Here is a 20,741-nt window from a genome sequence, read left to right on the forward strand (position 1 = left end):
GACCTCCTTTAGCGCTCTTTGCAGCAGCACAGTTGTCCTAGTCTACTACTAAAAGTGCTCCTCTTTTCAGCCAAGGTGGCATGCATGCAGAGGGTGAAAAATGTTGTCCAGAATTGCCAGGATTTTCCATAGGGTCCTTTGTTCTACCTCAGCCTCCAGTGAGTCCAGTTTGACTCCTTTCTAATCAGTTTATTGAGCTTGTTGGCATCACTCATGATGGTGCCTTTGCCCCAGAAGATTGTATTGGTGACAACAGACTGGTAGAACATATGAAGGAGTGGCCTGCATACTCCAAAGGATCTCAGTCACCACAGGGAGTAGAGGTGTCTGTGGCCCTTCTTTTACACGGCTGCTGTGTGGGTGCTCCAGTCAAGTCTGGCATCCATGTGCACCCCAAGATACTTGTAGGCCCTCAGCACATCCACATCTTCACCATCAATGGTAACAGGGAGCAGTGCAGCCTTGGTCTTCCTAAAGTCCATCATCACCTCCTTTGTCTTACTGACAAAGCTGCAGATAGATGATTCAGCTTGCACCAACTGATGAAGTTCTCCACCAGGACCTGTATTCCTCTTCCTGTCCTCCCTTTATACACCCAACTATTGTTGTCATCATGACATGACTCAGTGTTGTATTTAAAGACCGAGGTATACAGGGTAAACCAGAAGGGAGCCAATACAGTTGCCTGTGGGGCCCCAGTGCCGCTTATAGCCATGTCTGACACACAGCTCTGAAGCCGCACATACTGTGTTCAGCCAGTCAGGTAGTCCATTATCCAGGAGACAGTGGAAGTGCCATCTTGCATTGAATGGAGCTTTTCCCCCAGCAATGAGGGCTGTATGGTATTGAAGACACTTGAGAAATCAAAAGCCGTGATCGTCACAGTGCTGCCCTGCTGATCCAAATGGGATTTGGCTCTGTTCAGTGGGTGGATGTCAGCATCGTCAACTCCAGTGTGCTCCTGGTAGGCAAACTACGGGGGATCGAGGGCTGATCTGACCAGGGGTCAGAAGTGAGCCAGGACCAGCCTCTCTAGGATCTTCATGATGTGTGAGGTCAGGGACACTGGATGGTAGTCTCTCAGACTTTTGGTTGGCCCTTGTTGGGTACGAGGACCACACATGATGATAGTTTAGATGTCGCATTTTGGAGCCATTTTTCTCTGGAGATAATAGGGGGAGGGGAGAGAAGGAAGCCAATTTTTTTTTTAATAAGCTGCCCATATTAGATGGAAAGTGTTTTGTATAATCTTCATGTGTCACAGTTTTTGTTCGAAGCTGCGTATTGTCAGTCAGCCAACATGTTAAAGTGGAGGAAAAGCCAATGTCAGCATTTGCATGTCACGCTGTAACCGAAGGCCACCTGGTGGAGCTGTTGCAACATAGCCACTCTTTCGGTAGCTCGAGGAGTTGCCTTGGAGGTTCAAGTCCCTCCTTGCCTGAACAAAGTCTTCCAAATCCAGTGGCAGAGTAGGTGCAGTCAGGCCAATAGCCCAGCAATGATGCCCTGATAACATTCAGCCAGCTCTGGTGTGTGGACTGCACTGCTCACAGGAAATAGAGGAGCTGATCTGTCCTCCTGCTGTTCAACAAGGTCATGGCTGATCTAATCCTGGCGTCCATACCACTTTACCACCCCCCACCCCACCCCCACCTTCCCATACCCCTGGACTTCCTTGTAGCTTAAAATGTCTACAAGTCCCTGCCTTGAACAAGGAGGCCAGGACTGAGACTTTCCGACATCTGTCTTCTGTCTGCTGACTTGCCCACTCACCTCACCTGCAGAGGAATACAGTTAAGGTCTTTTATCCTTCTCACAAGTTGCTAACTCGCTTAATTTTGTATCAATATCAAATGGTGACAAGTGTAGTTGGTCTCTTCTTCCAAAATATTAATCTAGATTGAGTTGTCGCGGCCCCAGCACTGATCCCTGTGACACCCCCACGAGTTACTAATTGCCAGTGACCCATTCACCCTAACACTAGTTGGCCATTGCTCTATATTATCCCGGACCCTGCACAAACCAGCTGACTCTGGGCCATTTTTGTGGCACATCAGAACAAGATAAGTTATGGAGAAGTGAGGAACAATTTTCAAGGGTGTGCCCGAGGAATCCTTGGGTGGGTTGAGGAGGTATGTATAAGGGGAAGAAATTCACTCTGTCTCATGGGAATGCATTTGGGGAAACACCTGAGCATCTTGCCAACCAGCATCCGTAGCTACTCAGCACAAACATTAACAGCAGAGCAGCAGCACATCGCCATCCACCGACTTGCCCATCCAGTCAAGCTCTTGAGGTCCCACTGGGTTGTTCAACCAGGGGCTGCCTGGGAAGTTGACGCTACAAATTAGAATGCAAGAAAATGTCAAGGGACCCTTCTAATTAATTCTCAGTACTCTTGATCTTCAGGCCCTGCCCGTACTCTTTGGACCCCAATTTAATTTCCCCAGCTCTGAACCTTGCACTACGGGCACAGCCGACATCCCTCGGAAAGATTACACGTAAACATAACAGAAAAGCACGCCCACCATAAAACCACAAAAGTCCCTCGATGCTCAATATTCGAACAAATTGGGCAGCGTTTTAAACTGAAAAGCAAAAAAAAACAACTGCAGATGATGGAAATCTGAAGAATAACATTTCTAGAAACGCTCAGCAGATCTGACAACTTCCTGATTGAGAGAGCGAAAAAACCGAGCTCTTGCTCAAGAGCGATTGTTGTATGTGTTTCCTTCTGCTACAAAAGCCGAAATGTTGGGGAGAAGACAGACAAGCTGAGCAGCATGTGTGGAAAGGGGAGACCAGTCAGTGTTTCAGGGTGGAGACGCATCCTCCGTTCCACTTGTGTAGCTGAATTCTTCCAGTAATTCTGTGTTTTTGCAGATTGTAGCATCTAGTTTTAACCTGTTGTCGTTTTTTTTTATTGCAACTTTGGTCCGTACCCCCAACCCAGGTATTCCCTGTCCTCTCAGCTCCAATGGTTTTCTCACAATTCCAGCTCTGTTGAAGGTGTCCTTGACCCAAAAACACTAACTTCTTTTCCTCTACATTCATTCAGGCTTCCCAGCTTTTTTCTTTAATGCCGTGGACCCCTACCATTAACTGGGGGGTCTACGTGGCTATGGCCTCAGCTGCCCTGTGGGCAGCATTTCTGTCCGTGTGAAGGTTTGAACAGCACTGCTGAATGGGGTGTGGACGAGCAGAATCCGGACTGCCTCGGGAAAACGGACTCTGCCTGGTCTCCTTTTTAATTCTCTTTGGCACCTCACTCTCAGTTCAGGACTGATGGTCACATCCCCCTTTCTCCACTCCTCCCCCGTACTTACCCCTGTTCTCAGACCCACTTGTGGTTTCGTCTTCCCCGCTCCTCAATGGCCCCTCGTCAAGAGCCTTGAGGCTCTGGCAATCGGCGTCTGTCACTCCGCAAGGGTTGACACAAGCCTGTCAGTGCAGGTGAATTCTCACCCCCGTAAGTATGCAGAGACGGTCGCTAAGATGAGCAGAATTGATCAAGTGGTAAGTATTGAAGGTACTCAGCAAGTCGGGCAGCAGCTGTGGAGTTTAACATTAATGGGTTCTCACAATCACCTTTTTCCCCCCTCTCTCTAGGTGCTGCCTGATTTGCTGCGTATCTCCACCATTTTCTGTTTTGCGTTTTAATTTCCAGCAATTGCAGAATTTTACTTTTTTTTGTTAACCAACTCAACTTGCGTAGCTCCTCTGACAAGACCAGCACTGAATAAAGCCGTGTATCGCAACACGTTTGTTTTGTGATCCGTGGCAGATGTCCACATTTGTGTTGAAGCATCTTATAAATGTAGACTTGAATAAAATCTTTGAAGGGATTTTTCTCCTGACGCAGGAGGAGATTTCCTATTCCTACATCCTACACCCAGCCTCTCAAAGAACTCGGCCTCTACTGTCAACAAGTGATTGATGTTATATTTCCAACCTCTCGGGTGTGGTGGTGCTTTGAGTGCTGGGGTATGAACTCTGGATATAAACGCTGTTGTTTAATGACGATCAGTTTCATCAGGGAATGGGAAAGCAAGGAGGTCAGTTGAGTTACGACTAACATGGTGGAGTTGAACTCTCTCAGTTCTTTCTGGAACAGTATTGAGGGGAGACCTGAGCTTATCTAGCTGGTCTCCTGAATGAAGCAATATATCTCCCCCCATGAAATGCCTTAAATGGCTAAACTCAGAAGGAGAAGTGGGCAAAGTGTTTTTCAGGGTATGGTGATATTATGCATTGTGCCGATTGCCTAAGTCATTTTCATAGAACAGGAAAAAGGGGCAATAACACAAAAACAACAATTCTCAGAAAGGATGTTGAAATGAGCTTGAGGTGAAATGGAATCTTCAGTCTCTGTTGAGCAATGAGTTTTTTTTAAATTTGCATTTGAAATTTCTCTCTCCAATTACAGATTCTGCAGACTCAGGTCAAAAGTCACTTGGAGGTGATTTTTGAGGCCGTCAATGATCAGCAGTTGAATCTGTGGACAACAAATATCAGAGAATGCATAAATCCGTGGTAAGGCTGAACATGTTTTCCTGTAGCCTATTTCAAACGACCTTCCCAAAGTGGCAGAAAGCTGCTGGGTTTCCACTCTTATTTCCCTCTGGTTCACTCTGAGCACTTTTCTAAATCTCTGACATTCAGCCAGCTCTCTGAATCATTGTATTTATTGATTTTAGAGGTAGGGCGCAGAACAAGCCCTTCCGATCCAACAATCTGCACTGCCCAGCAACCCACCTCTTTAACCCTAGCCTAATCACAGGACAATTTGCGATGACCAATTCACCTCCCAGCCAGTAAGTCTTTGGACTGTGGGAGGAAACCAGAGCACCCAGTCACGGGGAGAACATACAAACTCCTTGCATGCCTTGATGGAATTGAACTCTGAACTCTGGAACGGCTCGAGGCGTAATGGCGTAGAGCTAACCGCGGTTGTAATGTGACACAGACACGAAGGATGAACTTCGAGAGAATGGTGAATTGGTAACTCAGTCAGACAGCTAGTAAGGAAACTCGATTGGCACACTGAGCAGCGGCAAGAATTTTCACTTAATGCTGAATTTTCACTTGATCCTCGAGGATTTGTGAAGGGACACAGGATATGTTACAGGTCAATACTCCAGCTTTATTTCCAACATGGTATCTAGTTTGTCCTAAGAGATAAGGAAGGGAGAAAGTATTTATCTTGAAGCAGTTTTAGAATTGGAAGTCTACTGTCTGTAAATATATATTCAGGATCAGAGAGGGGGAAATAAAGGAAGGAGTATTGTTTATAGAACTTCTGGTCAAAATCCTTGATGTCCCAAAGTGCCCTCTTTTGGGAAATTAGACAGAAAACGACTTGCAAAAAAAATGAACATAGAAAAATACTGGTATAAGATTCTAATTTATTTTTTCATTTTTAAGATTAAACCAAGCTCTCTTTCTCCCCCATTGATCGAAAGCCAGTGTCACTGTTGTGTAAATCAATTGCATGTTACTGTTCACGGATGTTTTACAACATGACTTTCAGTTTTCTATAAACATCACATGCATAGACGCCGCAGATTAGAGCGTTTCAAATGTCAATAAAATTGTTTTGGTTTATCAAGACATAAATATGTTTGGGCTTTGGATCACCCCTAAAATTCGTGACGGAATTCTGACTGATGTGGCGTTGTGGAATAGACGTTGGGTTACCTCCTTCCTGGACTTGTCACCCATGCCTTGTGACCTCCAAAGCTGAGCCCGGCTGGCCTCCCGTCTTCCTCCCTTCGAATTCCCGGGTCTGCCGGCTGTCACAGTGCTTCTGTCCAGTGGCTCTGTGAGTTTGCCATCTCCAACCCTCCAACCTGTACGAGTTCTGCGTCAGACCTGTGGTGTCCACATTGGCAGCTGTGCCCACTGCTGTCCCTCTGTCAAATAAATGATGTTAGTTCAATACAGATCAGTATATACGGAGGTCGACCTCTCCACCCGTTTGCATCAGCGAAAGCACCAAGCCCCCCCCACAACCCCCACCATGCAAGCAACAGCAAAGCCCCCAAAGAGACTTTGACCCAGAGTCCATCAAAAACTACAGACCATCTCAACGCTTCGGTATCCCGAGCCAGAGGGAGAGATCGCTCCTGCAACAATGAGTTGGAGTTGGGCATTTGGCTGTTTTGATGTCGCCGCTTCTAGTCCCCCGACTCGAGGACCAACGGGAGGGAGGGGGGGAGAGAGGGAGGGGGAGAGAGAGAGAAAGAAGAAAAGAAATCGCTCGACCACGGGCCTTCTTCCAGCGGCAGCACCCACTGCCTGTCGACTCGATGCTTCAATCTCCCGCCACGATACCGTTGGCGAGGAACCGAGTCGTACATGGGGCTGCGCCTCGAAGGCGCACACCTCCCAGGACGCACCTGGAGACACCGGGACGCCTGGCTACACAGCGCTCGTGGGGAACTGCAGTCTGAGCTGCAGCGGTAGACCACGGACTCCGCGACCCAGGACCCCGGCCACCTTTGAAAGAAAAGAAAGGCAAGAGGAAAGAAGAGTAAGCTGTTTGGCGGACAAACATGGAAGAAGTCGATTGGGTCTGCGAAAACCTCTGGAGCCATCTGGGAGGAAAGTGGAGAACTCGTGGTCTCAAGGGAACGTGCAAACTCCACAAAGCGCCTGAGAGAAGGAGAAACTCCATTGTTCCGCCCCCTTTCTTCAATTCAAAGACCACTTGGCACGGGGTGCCACCAGTACCATCAGGGGCACCATGCAGGGTCCTAATACCCTCTCTAGTTCTGCTGCTCCAGGGGTCTTTCTGTGGCAAGTATTTAAGTGGCATCTCGTCTGAAGTTGTTGGCGTTTTCCTGGGACGGGAATCACCAAGGCTTGCTTTACTTTGGCCTTACAGCCAACAGGGAGGCCCAATTGGTACATTTTTATTTTTTTGAAAATAGATCAGACAAAACAGGGAGGGGAAAACCACAGCATTAATCAGTGACAAAAGTTGCAACCACAACATTTGTTATGTGACAAACGTTTCAGTTTCTCACGAAACCCAGGACTGTATTAATCGGCTGAATCCCAAGCAATCTCCTGCAGGAATTGGCCTTCCAGCTGTGTGTGACACCTGAACAGAAGTGAGAAAGTTGCTAGGAGAGGAACAGCCGGTGAATAGGCCGGGGTGTGGTGTCGGGGTAGTACTGCACGTAAAACTGGGTCAACTGCTGAAGGTATTACTGAAATAGATTCACTTACTTAGCTGCTTTTTTTTTCCCCTTCCCTGTCTGAACTCAGTGACGTGAGCTTGGCACCCACAGCCTCTGCTATCTTGCCAAGTATCCATTGGTGAGACAGTACAGTACATTCTGTGGCTTTTTAAACATGAAAAAGGTCACAGCTAAACCAACTCTCTGATCTGATGTGCTTCATTCAGGCAAGAACCAGCACCAAGCCAATGGCCGACATCTTCCCATGGCCTTTATTTCTCCCCCCAAACCTTACCCACTTGAAATGAGTGCATTAAGAATCAATCCAGGGCATTTGTAGTGAATAGTAGGGAGCTAAATTTGCATTCTACTGAATTTGCTAATGTGTTAATAGTAATATTGAATGCCTCAGGAAGGTGTGTCCATCACTAATGACCCCCATCACCCAGGACATGTCCACTTCTCATAGTTACCATCAGGAAGGAGGTACAGGAGCCTGAAGGCACACACTCAACGATTCAGGAACAGTTTCTTCCCCTCTGCCATCCGATTTCTGAATGGACACTGAACCCATGAATGCTACGTCACTCTTTTTTAATTAATTCTGTTTGTGCACTACTGTTTTTAATTCAACCAATAAATATGTATACTGTAATTGATTTACTTGTTTACTTTTCTGTAGTATCATTGTGCTGCTGCCACTAAGTTAACAAATTTCACAACATTTGCCAGTGATATTGAACCTGATTTTGATAGAAAGGCAGAGGCGTTTTAAGTTTAAGGGAAATCGTAACAACTCCTCTACTGTCCTTCAACACAGAACATAAAACACTGTAAAAAAAAACTTGACAGCATTACATCATCACACCAGACCACCCTCTTTAAGTCGGTGGTTTATGAATGTTTCCACCCATGGTATTACCCTACATTATGAATTGAATAAATGGCTGACACATTTGATCTATTTAAAAGCACAGGGGGCTTCTCGGATAGCAGATCACCTGATTTGCAGAAATAATGGCTTCATCCAAATTCTTCCCTACGATGTAATGAAATGTCTTATGATATTCACTAATGTTTGATACAGCATATATTCTATTTGTTTAATTAAAGGTCACGCCAGGGTGAATTATAACGCACAGATTTGGATCAATGTGAATACGGGTAGCTGTCAGAAGACAGGTGTGGAGGGAGCTCCAAGGAGTGGAGCCCTCGTGTAAGCAGGGGGTTTCCTGTTCTGTTTGCCACAATACTGGGAAAGGATAACGCTGTCCAGCCTCCCAAGTTACCAAAGTGCTGATTTATGGTCAAATTGGGCATGAGATTGACTGGCGGAAATTCGGAGTGGAGATGAGGCAGGTTTCCACCTGTGATCGTTTTCAGTAACAGAAAGGGTTAAGGAATAATGAGAATATAGAATCAGAATCGGGTTTATTATCGCTGGCATGGGTCGTGAAATTTGTAAACTTAGCAGCAGTTCAGTGCGATACATAATATAGAAGAAGAAAATAATTAAATCAATTACAGTATACATATATTGAATAGATTAAAATTGTGCAAAAACGTAAATAATATATTAAAAACAAAAGGATATTTTTTAAAAAGTAGGCCATTTAGCCCTCTGCTATTCAGTTAGATTCTGATTGATTCTTTACTTCTGTGTCACTTTCCTGTACGAATCCCTACTTCACCCAGTTTACATTTTCACAATGGCTTCAAAGTTCAAAGTACATTTATTATCGAAGTATGTACACACTATACAACAGAGATCCGTCTCCTAACAGGCAGCCACGGAACAGAGAAACCCACAAGGACCCACAGGAAAAAGGCCATCAAACACCCTGCGTGTAGAAAGAAAACCAAATCTTGCAAACAATAAACGCAAGCAAATAGTGTTCTGTACTGAACTCCACAGAGAGTCCATTCCCAGACTCTTAGTTCAGCACAGAGTTGAGTGAACGTCGCAGAGCAGTGGCCCTTTCCTTGCCCTGGACCTTGTCAATCTGGCCTGGCGCTTAAATATCATCCAAACAATGGGTTCATTTGCTTTGATACGCTGTGGGGCCTGGACCCCACTGTCTCGATTGGCCTTGTTCCTGATCGTTCTGATTCGACCCGATGCTTAAATTTTTGTCCAAGCGTTGGGTTCACTCACTTCGGTGCATGTTGAGAATGGCTTGATTGCAATGTGCTTTAACGCATTGAAGGTTGCTCTTGTGCTGGGAGCAATGAGGACTGAGGACTAAGGACAATGCTTAAGTTAAGGTTGGCAAGTAACAAGGGACATGACCAAAGATACCTCTGGTTTGATCCCTACTGATGGGGGTGACTAGAGCCAGTCACAATGTCTATTTCATTGTAAGAGAGAAATTCACTGCTTATGAACTGTGGAGCCTCTGTGAATGTGAATGAATATATTTGGGGTTAGTACAGAATGGTGGTAACTACTGTGGTTAAAGTCCTAGCTGAGTGACAATGTACTAGTTTCTAGCAATGCATGAGCTCAGCTCATTCCGATCTCTGGAGCAATGTACTGGATGGGATGGGCTAAAAGAGGCTGCAAGTGAATTGCACTCCGTGTTTTGGCAAAATGCCAAGCAACAAAATATCTCCAATGGAATGATCTTGCAGAGTACCAACTTCTTGTTGTTTCAATCACAGATTCAGCAACCAAGTATATTTACACAGAAATATTGGGTAGCGGCCAGGACTGTCGTCGGAAAGGATGCTTGGGCTATGCTGTCTTGGTAACTTGTGAGGTCCTGAGCACCTTTGCCATGTGCCAAGCAAAACTCTGCCAGTAGTCTCTACTAAGGAAGATGCTGTTTCGTCAAATTCAGGCAAAGGCTGATGATATGAAACTGGATAGGTTAAAGCCCGCTTCTGTTCTTCCTGTTCATAACGATCCCCTAGCATGACCAACTTGACTTCACAATCTACCACGTCATGGCCGTGAACCTTATCGTCCGCCCACGCTATTCTCCCGGGTAAATGTGTCACTTTATTCTGCAATCTGTTATTGTTTTCCCTCGTCCTACCTCAGTGCACTGTGGTAATGAAATGATCTGCTGAGCAAACCTTTTCACCGTAGCTTGATGCATCTGACAATAATGACCCAGTTTACCAATTTATCTTGATATGGGATCATTAGAAAGGCTGACAGTACCTAAATTACCAGTGTCCAGATGGGAGGAATTTTGGGTTACCGAGGAGAGCAATGGTAGGAATTACTAAGATATTGTCCATTATCTTCCAAACATTATGGCACCGAGTTCAATGAGACTCTTTCTCACTGCTGCCCACACATCTTATTCTGGTTTCTTCCCCCTTCCTTTCCATTCCTGAGGAAGGGTCTCAGCCCGAAACGTGAACTGTTTATTCATTTCAGTCCATGCTGCCTGACCTGCTGAGTGTTCCTCCAGCATTTTATGTTTGTAGCCTGTGTACTGCTTCCTTGGGCTGAGAATTCCAGATTTCTTGCACTCGGGGGGGCTGGGGGGGAAACATTTTCTCCTCTTTCCTATCCTAAGTCCATGCACGATAGCATAGTGGTTAGTGTAATGTGAGTACAGTGCCAGCAACCCAAGTTCATTTCTGCTGCTGTCTGTATGTTCTCCCCATGACTGCTGGCTGCTCCAGTTCTCTCCAGCGTTCAGTGTGTGTTGCTCTGGATTTCCAGCATCTGCAGAACCTCTTGTGTTTATGGTACAGAGGTGATGGATAAGCTCCAAACATTATAAATTTTTTCCCAAAGAGGTGGCGATAAACACCCCTTTGAAGGGGCAATGCCAGAGGTAAGTTCTTTACACTGAGTGGTGGGTGCGTAGAACCTGTTGGTAGAGGCAGATGCACTGGGGCATTTGAAACCACCCTTGGGTAGGCACATGGATGATAGAAAAATTAGATTAGATTATGAGGACACTCAGTCCTCGTTTATTGTCATTTAGAAATGCATGCATTAAAAAATGATGCAATGTTCCTCCAGAAAGATATCACAGAAACACAGGACAAACCCAGACTAAAACTGACAAAACCACGTAGTTATAACATATAGTTACAACAGTGCAAAGCAATACCATAATTTGATAAAGAGCAGACCATGGGCACGGTAAAAAAACAAGTCTTAAATCCCAATAGCCCCATCATCTCATGCAGATGGTAGAAGGGAGAAACTCTCCCTGCCATGAACTCCAAGCACCGCAAACTTGCCAATGCATTGGAAGCACCTGACCGCAGCCAACTCTGAGTCCGTCTGAAAACTTTGAGCCTCCGACCAGCCCTCTGACACCGAGCACCATCTCTGCCGAGCGCTTCGACCCTGCCCCGGCCGCTGAGCAACAAGCAAAGCCGAGGACTCGGGGCCTTGCCCTGCGGAGATTCTGGACTACACAGTAGCAGCGGCAGTGAAGCAGGCATTTCAGAAGCTTCACAGCTGTTCCTCCGTGCTTTCACGTCCGTCTCCATCAAACCAGGATTGTGCATGGCACCCTACTTGACAGATAACAGACATCACCACCGGAGTGGCCGCTGCGAGTTGCGTTGCGCCGCCATCTTCTCCTCCCGCTAATGACAAATTGAGGGCTATGTAGGAGAGAAGGGTTAAATTGATATCGAGTAGTTTAAGAGGTTGGCACAACATTGTGGACCGATGGGCCTGTTCTGTGCTGTAATGTTCTTTGAACCCGACAAGGGAGGCCAGTACTTTTCAACGTGGTGTGGGGAAACATTTGGAGATAATAAAAGGAGACAAAATTCACAGTCGCATGGACAAATATTGATTACAGAGGAAAGGCCGGCATACATCTTTTAACGGCAAATTACCTACAACGAACGTGCTATTCTTTTGGTGGGGTAATGGAGAAATGAAGCTGATGTGGAGTTTCAAATGCCATTTGAACTGGATGAGTGTCTGTGCGCGCGCGCTACAAAGGCTGAAGCAAACTCCTGAGAATGTAGGAGGTAGGAGCTGAGAAGGAGGTGGTGGAGGTGAGAAGGTGAGCAGGTTCGAACAGAGCAGTGGGGTGTTGGGTTGGCCAGTTGTGTGGGACTGGGAAGATTGGAAGTGACCCACCCCAGTGTTACGGGGGGGGGGGGGAATAAAAATTCAGCCTTGTAGAATTTACAAATCACTACCCAAAAATTTAGTTGGTGGTGGTGGAGGGGGAGAACAGAATAAAGCTTGCTCTTAGAGAATTTAGAAAGGGGGGGATAACCATATAACAATTACAGCATGGAAACAGGCCATCTCGGCCCTTCTAGTCTGTGAAAGTAAAATAAAAATTTTTCCCCAACTCACTTCTTGGCGGATGACCATCATCACATTACATCAAATGGCAATATATAGACTGTTCTGTGGGAACATAAATCCCCTTCTATAACGTGAGGGTTGCCTGCATTGAGTATGGGAAGGGCAAGGCAAAGTTCTGAGCTGGGCAGCTGCTAGGGAGGTACCTGAACTTGCACTTTGGCCTGATATGCCTTCTGCGTTGACAGATGTGCTTCTCTATCAAAACCTTGATATCAACATGTGGTTCCTGTAGCATTTTGAGCTCCTATTTAAACTGGATTTGAGTCCGATGTAGCGTGTGCCTTTGAGAGTGAGGCTTACTGCCCATTGTCTCAAATAGACAGTTTTTCCATGGGGTTGGTGTACTTCCAAATACTCTGAATTCGGAATCCAAATCAGGTTTAATACCACTGGCAAATGTCAGGAATCTGGTGGTTGTTCCTGAATCATTGAGTGTGTGCCTTCAAACTTAAGTTCTCAACCCCGAAAGTTATTACCACGTGGCAGTATAAATACCGCAATTAATTTGAAATATTCTTGGATATTGAGATTTATTGTAATTTTATTTAAAACTGTGAATTTTGGGACTTGCTCTGAATCTGTCTATTAAAATAACGTTCAATTTTGGGTAGCCTTATGCAATGCAAATTTGCCACTGGTAATGATTGATTTGCACGTAGGTCTCCATTTGGATCTAGGGGAGAGTCTGATTCATCATTGAAATGTTAACAAGAAAGAAGTCTGGAGGTGAAGGTTAGAAGAGAAGGGAAGGATTAACAACAATAAAAGATCTGGTTTGCAGTCACCTCCATTGATTGTGACAATTGCTGCTTCTAGTGCAGGAAACTCAGGAAGCACATGTTGGTCTGTTAGGCTTGTACATTATCTGGGCCTCCTGATTGCTTCGGTGAGAGGTTTTTCCTGTTATTCAAATACCAAGAATTGTGTCAGCAATTAATCTTGGTCTGATTTACAGAACTTCACACTTAGTTTTCTTGCAGCTGCTTTCCTTGTTTCCATGAATTAGATGCACGTTTCCTGACCGTCTCTGTGAAAGCTGATGATAACTTGGCTTGGCCCTGATCTTACTGACGCACAGATTGTCTCGAACCCATATCCTGAACTCCTTACTCTTTTTTTTAAACCGAGCCTTATTTCACATGCTCATGGTGTTATAGACAGCAATCTTCGAAGGTGACGTTTGCCGGCAAAATTTGGTGTTTATTCTAGCAGCAGAACTCCACGGTGCGGCAATAACTCGGACATCTTCCCAGTAATGAGGGACAGAAATAGTCTTTTATATATTGGTTCATCAGTAATGAGTGGAATGCTTTGATTTTATTTAGATAGAGAAGTCGGCATGGTTTTCTGCTTTCGGCTGCAAGCTTGGCACCATAAGTATGATCGTTCTTGTGTGAGGAGTGGAAATGCAGCTGCTGTTTATGTCTTGCTTTTTCCCTCTGCCAGTGAGACACTTAATTCAATCCTGTCTATAAACCAGTAAAATCCACCCCCCCCCCCCCCCACTTATTGGAAATATTCTGTTCCTCCTACGTTGCTAATCACCTGAATATTGTTCCAGGCCAGGAATCTAATGAGGGGTCTAGCTCGTGATGCATTCTGCGGGCAAGAAGCTCCGGCTTGTGACTTACAAGCTAATGAGAGTGCTGTTGCCATCCACTGTGTCTCTGCTGAACCGCTGGCGGCTCTGGCTGTGGTAGCAGAGGTGCATCGGTGGGTCGGGGAGTGGGATCGGTGCCTCCTCGCACGTAGCTGCTGCCCACACTAGCCACTGATTCGTTTGGATGCAAGTTCAGGTTGACCGTGCCCTGATGAAGGGTCCTGGCCTGAAATGCCAACTGTCTGTTCCCCTCCATAGATGCTGCCTGACCTGCTGAGTTCCTCCAGCATTTTGTGTCCGTTACTCAAGTTGGCGTCAGGGAAGCCTTTTCCTGTTCTCAACACTATACCTAGAAAATTCTGGTGTGGTGGGATCCATGGTGTGTGAATATGGCACTTACTGCGATGTTCAGGGTTTCCTTCACTGTGTCTGTAGCTTCCTCTCGGGTTCCACTACTGCCAGCCATGCAAGTCCTGGGTGGAAACTCGGGAATACCGTCACACTCAGACGTAGAAGGATTCGTCATCGCCGTTTCAGTAATGATTTTGTTTTACCAGTCAGAGTTGTTAGCCCTGAGCTGAACCCCTGAAGACAGGTGGGCCACTCTTAGTCTGGCTTCTCCCCTTTGACCTGCTTGGTATGGGTGACCCTACCAAAAAGCCCTGACTCCGGCCAGCCTGGCTCCCTGGGTTAAAACCCTACGACAAGGTTGTGGTCCTCTTGGAGGGTGAAGGTGGCAGGGGCTGGAAGGTATAGTCCTGGCACGATTCTACAATAGAAAGCAAAGGCAGAGGTAATATTACTAGGGCAGGGATCTAATGCTTTTATAAAGCCCATATCTAGCTGCTGATGCCACTCTGATTTTGCTGGGAAAGTAGCAGGAGGAATTTGAATGCACAAAGAGTATTAACCTTGTGAACTACTTGTTTATCGGTTTGGCTAATGGTGTCTGTGTCAGAGGCCCTGGAATGCCAGTTCCTGTGGTTGGATGCTGGTAAATGTGTCAGGGTAGCAGTTGAATGTTGAGTCGGAAGAGAAAATTAGCAACAGGGGAATCAGTAAGGGAAATTCATTGACATTCTAGTTATTTTCACACTAAAATCGTGCAGATTCAGTGATGACACTCTGACAAAGTCTTTTTACATTTCAGATACATATTAAACTCTGAGTAGTTCTGAAAGAAAATGCTGGATTTTGCATCAACTTGGCGCCAAAGCCTGGGAGATATTTTTGCTGGAGCCAGCCATTGTGTATGGGAGATTAGGAATAAGTAAAATTGGAACTGTTTTTCAGAGATAAAAGAATGGGAATTTATGCTCTTCAGGCACAAGCTTTTGTTTGATGCCACTTTCCATTTGCTCTGAAGGGCCATTTACAGGAAGCCTTCACGTGAGCGGTGTGAAACGTTTCGTCTTGTTTGTCTGCAGGTCGGAGAGAAGTGAGGTGGAGCTGCTCCCTACCCCTCGTCCTGGCTCTGTGCAGACGGGCAGTGTCGACTGTGCCACGGATCCAGTTCACCAGGGTAAGTGATTGGCACTTTCCTTTCATTACTCATTGTACTGCAGTTTGACTTTGGGGTGGTTCTGAAACATCAGAGGAATTCCTATTAATACCACACCAAGGCAATGATGCAGACCAACCACCTATACTTTCCTCACCTGGCTAGCCTAATGATACGTCAGACAGCTGAGTAAGTGGAAGCCACCATCTATCACTCAGCGACAGTTGTATGATGCCTTATTAGTTTCTTTTGATTCTTGTGTCGTAATCACTAATTTCCTCTTTTCTCTGTGAATGGTGTGGGTGTTGTGCTGAAGCATGCTCCATTTGTCTTTTATTTTTTTCTTCCTCTCCTCCTAAATATGCACATCAAAAAAGTTCCTGGAGGGCTGGGTGTGTGTCTGGAGGTGCATCCTGCTTGGCTGGTTTGGGGTGTGTGTGTGTGTGTGTGTGTGTATGTATGTGATGGGACGAGGCTGGAGCCAGCAAAATACCTTGACTTTTCATTAATCGTCGGGTCAGACCCCGAGAAACAGCCTCAACAGGCCATTCCCCTGCTCCCAGGGCTGAGACTGCCCGCAAACAAGCTGAGTGAATGTGTACCTCCAGAGAGGTGGTTTACTTTAGATCGGAGTCTTCAGTTTGTTGCATGCAATTTATTTATTTTTGTAAATGTTTCTAAAAGCTACCATGGAGCTTTAGAAATAAAATTCAAAAGTAACAAACATCCTGCCTGACTCCAGTTGAGGTTAACCCTTCGTTGCCTTGTTTCATCCTCTAGATCCAGTCCTGTACCAAACCAGCCAACTGCAAACAGCAAGAACTGGTGATGCCAACAAGTTGCACACTGTGTAATATTTATTTCAGTCTTGTCCTTTAACATGAGGGGGGTCGACATTCACCTGGATTCTACTTTGCAGCAAAAGAGACAGTGCTTTGTGCGGCTCTGATTGAGACCTGTATCCATTCCCCACAGTCTGTCATCTGCACCTGTGGTCCTCAAACACAACCTGACACTATGAATATCGATTTCTCCTTCTGCTGAACAAAATTCCCTCTCTTCCCCACTCAGACAATTCACTTCTTCTCACCTGCCTATCACTCCCCCCTGGGTCCCCCCCCCACTTCCTTCCCTTTCTCCTATTGTCCACTCTCCCCTCCTATCAGATTCCTTCCTCTCCAGCCTGTCACCTTTCCCACCCGCCTGGCTTCACCAATCACTTTCCAGCTAGCCTCCCTCCTCCCCCTCACCTTCATTCTGAAGAAGGGTCTCGGCCTGAAACATCGACTCTTTATTCATTTCCATGGACGCTGCCTGACCTGCTGAGCTCCTCCAGCATTTTGTGTGTATGTGTTGCTTTCGATTTCTACTATCTGCTGATTTTTCTCATGTTTGTGACATACCACTATTGTTAGCTACAAAGGAAGGTTTTTTTTTATCTTGTACAGTCGTGAAGCCTCAATTAAAATATGGGTGCATGGGGACTAGTTTCCGTCACAACTCTATATTGGCCATCTCCTCCTCGTTTCATCCAGGTGTAGGGTCTCGACTGGAAATGCCGACTGCCTTTCCTCTCCACAGATGCTGACTGGCTCACTGAGTTCCTCCAGCACCTTGCTGGTTGCCCCAGATTCCAGCATCTGCAGTTTCCTTTTCACACAAAATGCTGGAGGAACGCCGCAGGTCAGGCAGCATCTGAGAAGGGAAGCAAACAGTCGATGTGTCAGGCCAAGATCCCTCATCCGGATGCACATCGGGGCTGCAGTCTAATGCGTCTCACTTGATGCTCTATAACGGGGTGCCCAACCTGGAAGATGTATCGATCCTGAGGGTCTTGGTTATGGAAGATGTGTCATGTGGTGCCATTTCCCCCCTACAGGGGTCCTTATCCCAAAGCTCCTACCTTTGCTGAAGTACTTAGACACAAAGTTTGCAGCGATTTTCCCCAACACCCACTCCACTTTGTTGTTTTCCATCTCCCATTTCTATATACCCCCTGTAGCTCGAGCAGATCACCAGCACAGGAGAGCTGCCTCCTCAGTACTTAGATTGTCAGAGGTCTGTTCAGTTCTCTTGGGCATGTTACTGCCTCTGTTGGACTTGGGTGAGTGCTGGAGGCATAAAATCCCTGGAAGCTATGCAAAGCAGGAGACAAATGTATACACTCTGATTCCTCCCCTCCGCCCCCGACAATCTCTAGAGTACAGTGACTTTAACTTGCAGATTTGGTAGGTGCTTGGAATGCACTGCCAGGAGAAGTGGGAGAAGTAGATATAACAGCAATGTTATGCAAACACATTAATAGAGGAGGGATATGGACAGTGTGCAGGCAGATGGGGAAGTTTAAATCAACACTATGATCAGCACAGATGTCATGGGCTGGAGTGCCTGTTTCTGTGCTATAAACCTGCCCCATCAATTAATTTATGTTCGTAAATCTAATGAGGTTAATTGAACAAAAGAACCTAGCAACATTGTGTACCCATGCACAGCAGAAATGGACTTTACTCCCCCTATACTGAAATAGAATAACACACATCCATCTTAGGGGAGATAATATCTGTGAAGTACCTGACACCACAACATAATGGCACTTGATCCGGAGTTCCCAACCTGGTGTCCACGGCCATAAGAAAAAGTTAAATTTCATATCACACAGTTGCCTCATTTTTGTGGTATGCATATGTACCTGTAACTGGTGTCTAAAATTTTAAGAGTTGGCTGCAAGAATCTTAAATAAATACCTAAAAGCAACTTACAGTGGATTCCATATTGGAAAAGGAGAAACAGCAGCAGTTTTTCTAAACATATGGAAAATTTTGAATGGAATCGTTTCCATTGTTACTGAACAGGTCTGGGTAACATTGTATGAGGTCATTGTCTTCAATTCTAACAATGATCTGAGGACCTCTGGTTGTTCAGTGAAACTTGATGGCAGCCGCTGAATTCTGCCAATTGTGACTCGGTGTTTTTCACGAAGCTTTAGGATACCAAAGAAGTAATTCTCTGAATTGTCACAGGGTTGAGAATTCACTGGAAAATGTAATACAGATAAAGTACAGCGCTTAACTAGGTCATGTCAGAATCGGGTTTAATATCACCAGCATATGTCATGAAATTTGTTGTTTTGTGGCAGCAGTACATAATAAAAAAACTAAATTACATAAGGTATATGTACAGAATGTGTATATATGTATGTGTGTGAAGTAAGTTGTGCAAGAAGAGCGGGAAAAATGTAGTGAGGTGGTGTTCATGGGTTCAATGTCCATTCAGAAATCAGATGGCAGAGGGGAAGAAGCTGTTCCTGAATCACTGAGTGTGTGCCTTCAGGCTCCTGTACCTCCTCCCTGATGGTAGCAATGAGAAGAGGGCATGTCCTGGGTGATGGGGGTCCTTAATGATGGATGCCGCTTTTCTGAGGCACCGATCCTTGAAGATGTCCTGGATGCTGGGGAGGCTGGTGCCCAGGATTTGGCTGACTAAGTGTACAATTCTCGGCAGCTTGCATTGATCCTGTGCAGTTAACGCTCCCCCTTCCCCATACCAGACGGTGTTGCAGTCAGTTAGAATGCTCTCCATGGTCCTTCTGTAGAAATCTGCGAGTGTCTTTGGTCACATACCAAATCTCCTTAAACTCCTAAAGAGATATAGCTGCCGTTGTGCCTTCTCTATAATTGCATCAATATGTTGGGTCCAGGATAGATCCTCAGAGATATTGATGCCCAGGAACTTGAAATTGCTCATTCTCCACTTCTCAGCCCTCTACGAGGACTCCTTTCGTTGCTAAAAATCCAACCCCAGGAGAGCACTGTGAAGCCTGAGGTAGCCCTCTTCTCTAACCCCCCCAGCCCAGCACTGAGGCAGTGTGCATGTTTAATCTGGCAACATGTCTCTCAGAAGCCAGTGCAGTGGTAGGTCACACAATTGCAGGCATGGCAATTGGACACTGAGAAAACTGCTAATTGAAGGCTGCTCTATCAATTTTCCTGACTTCACAATAACTTTTTATGGATTTTCTTTTTTAACTATTCCCTTTGGTTAGCCTCTGCAGAGGAAACATGCCTATTATTCATCTGACCTACTTAGTTCAGACTGTGTTTAATCAGGAGAAATGTGCTTTGGGGTTACTTGGGTGTGTTATTGAGCAGCTTTTCTCTGGCAGTCAGCAGATGAGTAGGTGAGTAGATGAATGGCAGACTCCCTTTTTGGACAAATTTCCTTTTGGGTATTTTTTTGAAATGGAGCATTATTTTGTGTCTTCCATTGGCCAAAAATCTGCCGTCATTCCCTGCCACTAGCTCCCTTCTTGAGGGGGTCACTGGTACATGAATGAAGCAGGGAAATGCCATGTTTGCAGAAGCATTTTATTTTGTACAGTTGTGGAACAAGCCCTTCCAGCCTAGCAGGCCGCACCACAACCCACCTAATTAACCCCAGCCTAATCACAGGACAATTTACAATGGCCAACTAAACCGCGGGGGGAAACTGGAGCACCCAGAGGGAGCTTACGGGAAGGACGTACAGACCTCTTACAGAGGACGGTGGAATCGAACTCCAAACTCTGACACCCCAAGCTGCAGTGGTGTCGCGCTAGCAGCCACACCACCATGGTACCCTACATCATTGTGTCGACACTTTGGAAGCCAGAAGGGAATGTGTTGGGAGCGGGGACTCGCATTGTATTTCCATTTTAAGTCGGGAAATGATTGTTTACAAATTTGCTCCATCTTGCCGTACACTAAACATGAAGGCTGAGTGGGTTTTGGGTAGTTCGCAACCTCGTCAAAAATGTTCATGTGATTCTTGATCTGGTTGAATATTTACTCACTGCCTCGCTTCTTAATAAATCAATCTTCCACTGAAAAAGTTTTGTTGAGTTCTCTTACCCTTGGGTGTGTGAAACTTTCACCAGACCTCATAACCTAACTGCAGTGACTTTTTTAAAAATGAATTCAATTTTCATTTTTGTTAGATCAGAGGTTCCCAATTTTTTTTTTAATGCCATGGATCAATGCCATTAAGCAACGGATCCATCGACCCTAGGTTGGGAACCCTTGACCTCGATGTTACCTGGAAGGCAGTGGAAATCTCTTGATGATCAGATGTTTCAAATTGCAGCCGCAGTGAAGTGTCTATCCCCAAAATAAA

General features: G+C 45.7%; 1 protein-coding gene across 4 annotated transcripts in view; it reads left to right on the forward strand.

The window, feature by feature from the left end:
• sh2b3 (SH2B adaptor protein 3) overlaps positions 1 to 20,741 on the forward strand; it is a 174,687-nt gene that overhangs the window by 133,215 nt on the left and 20,731 nt on the right. For all 4 annotated transcript variants that reach the window (XM_072247476.1, XM_072247477.1, XM_072247478.1 and 1 more), the window contains 2 exons: positions 4,427 to 4,533; positions 15,520 to 15,614. In XM_072247476.1, coding sequence (XP_072103577.1) covers positions 4,427 to 4,533; positions 15,520 to 15,614 — 202 coding nt within the window. The remainder of the gene's footprint in view (positions 1 to 4,426; positions 4,534 to 15,519; positions 15,615 to 20,741) is intronic.

This window comes from Mobula birostris, chromosome 31 (genome assembly GCF_030028105.1).
Source record: "Mobula birostris isolate sMobBir1 chromosome 31, sMobBir1.hap1, whole genome shotgun sequence".
Classification (NCBI taxonomy): domain Eukaryota; kingdom Metazoa; phylum Chordata; class Chondrichthyes; order Myliobatiformes; family Myliobatidae; genus Mobula; species Mobula birostris.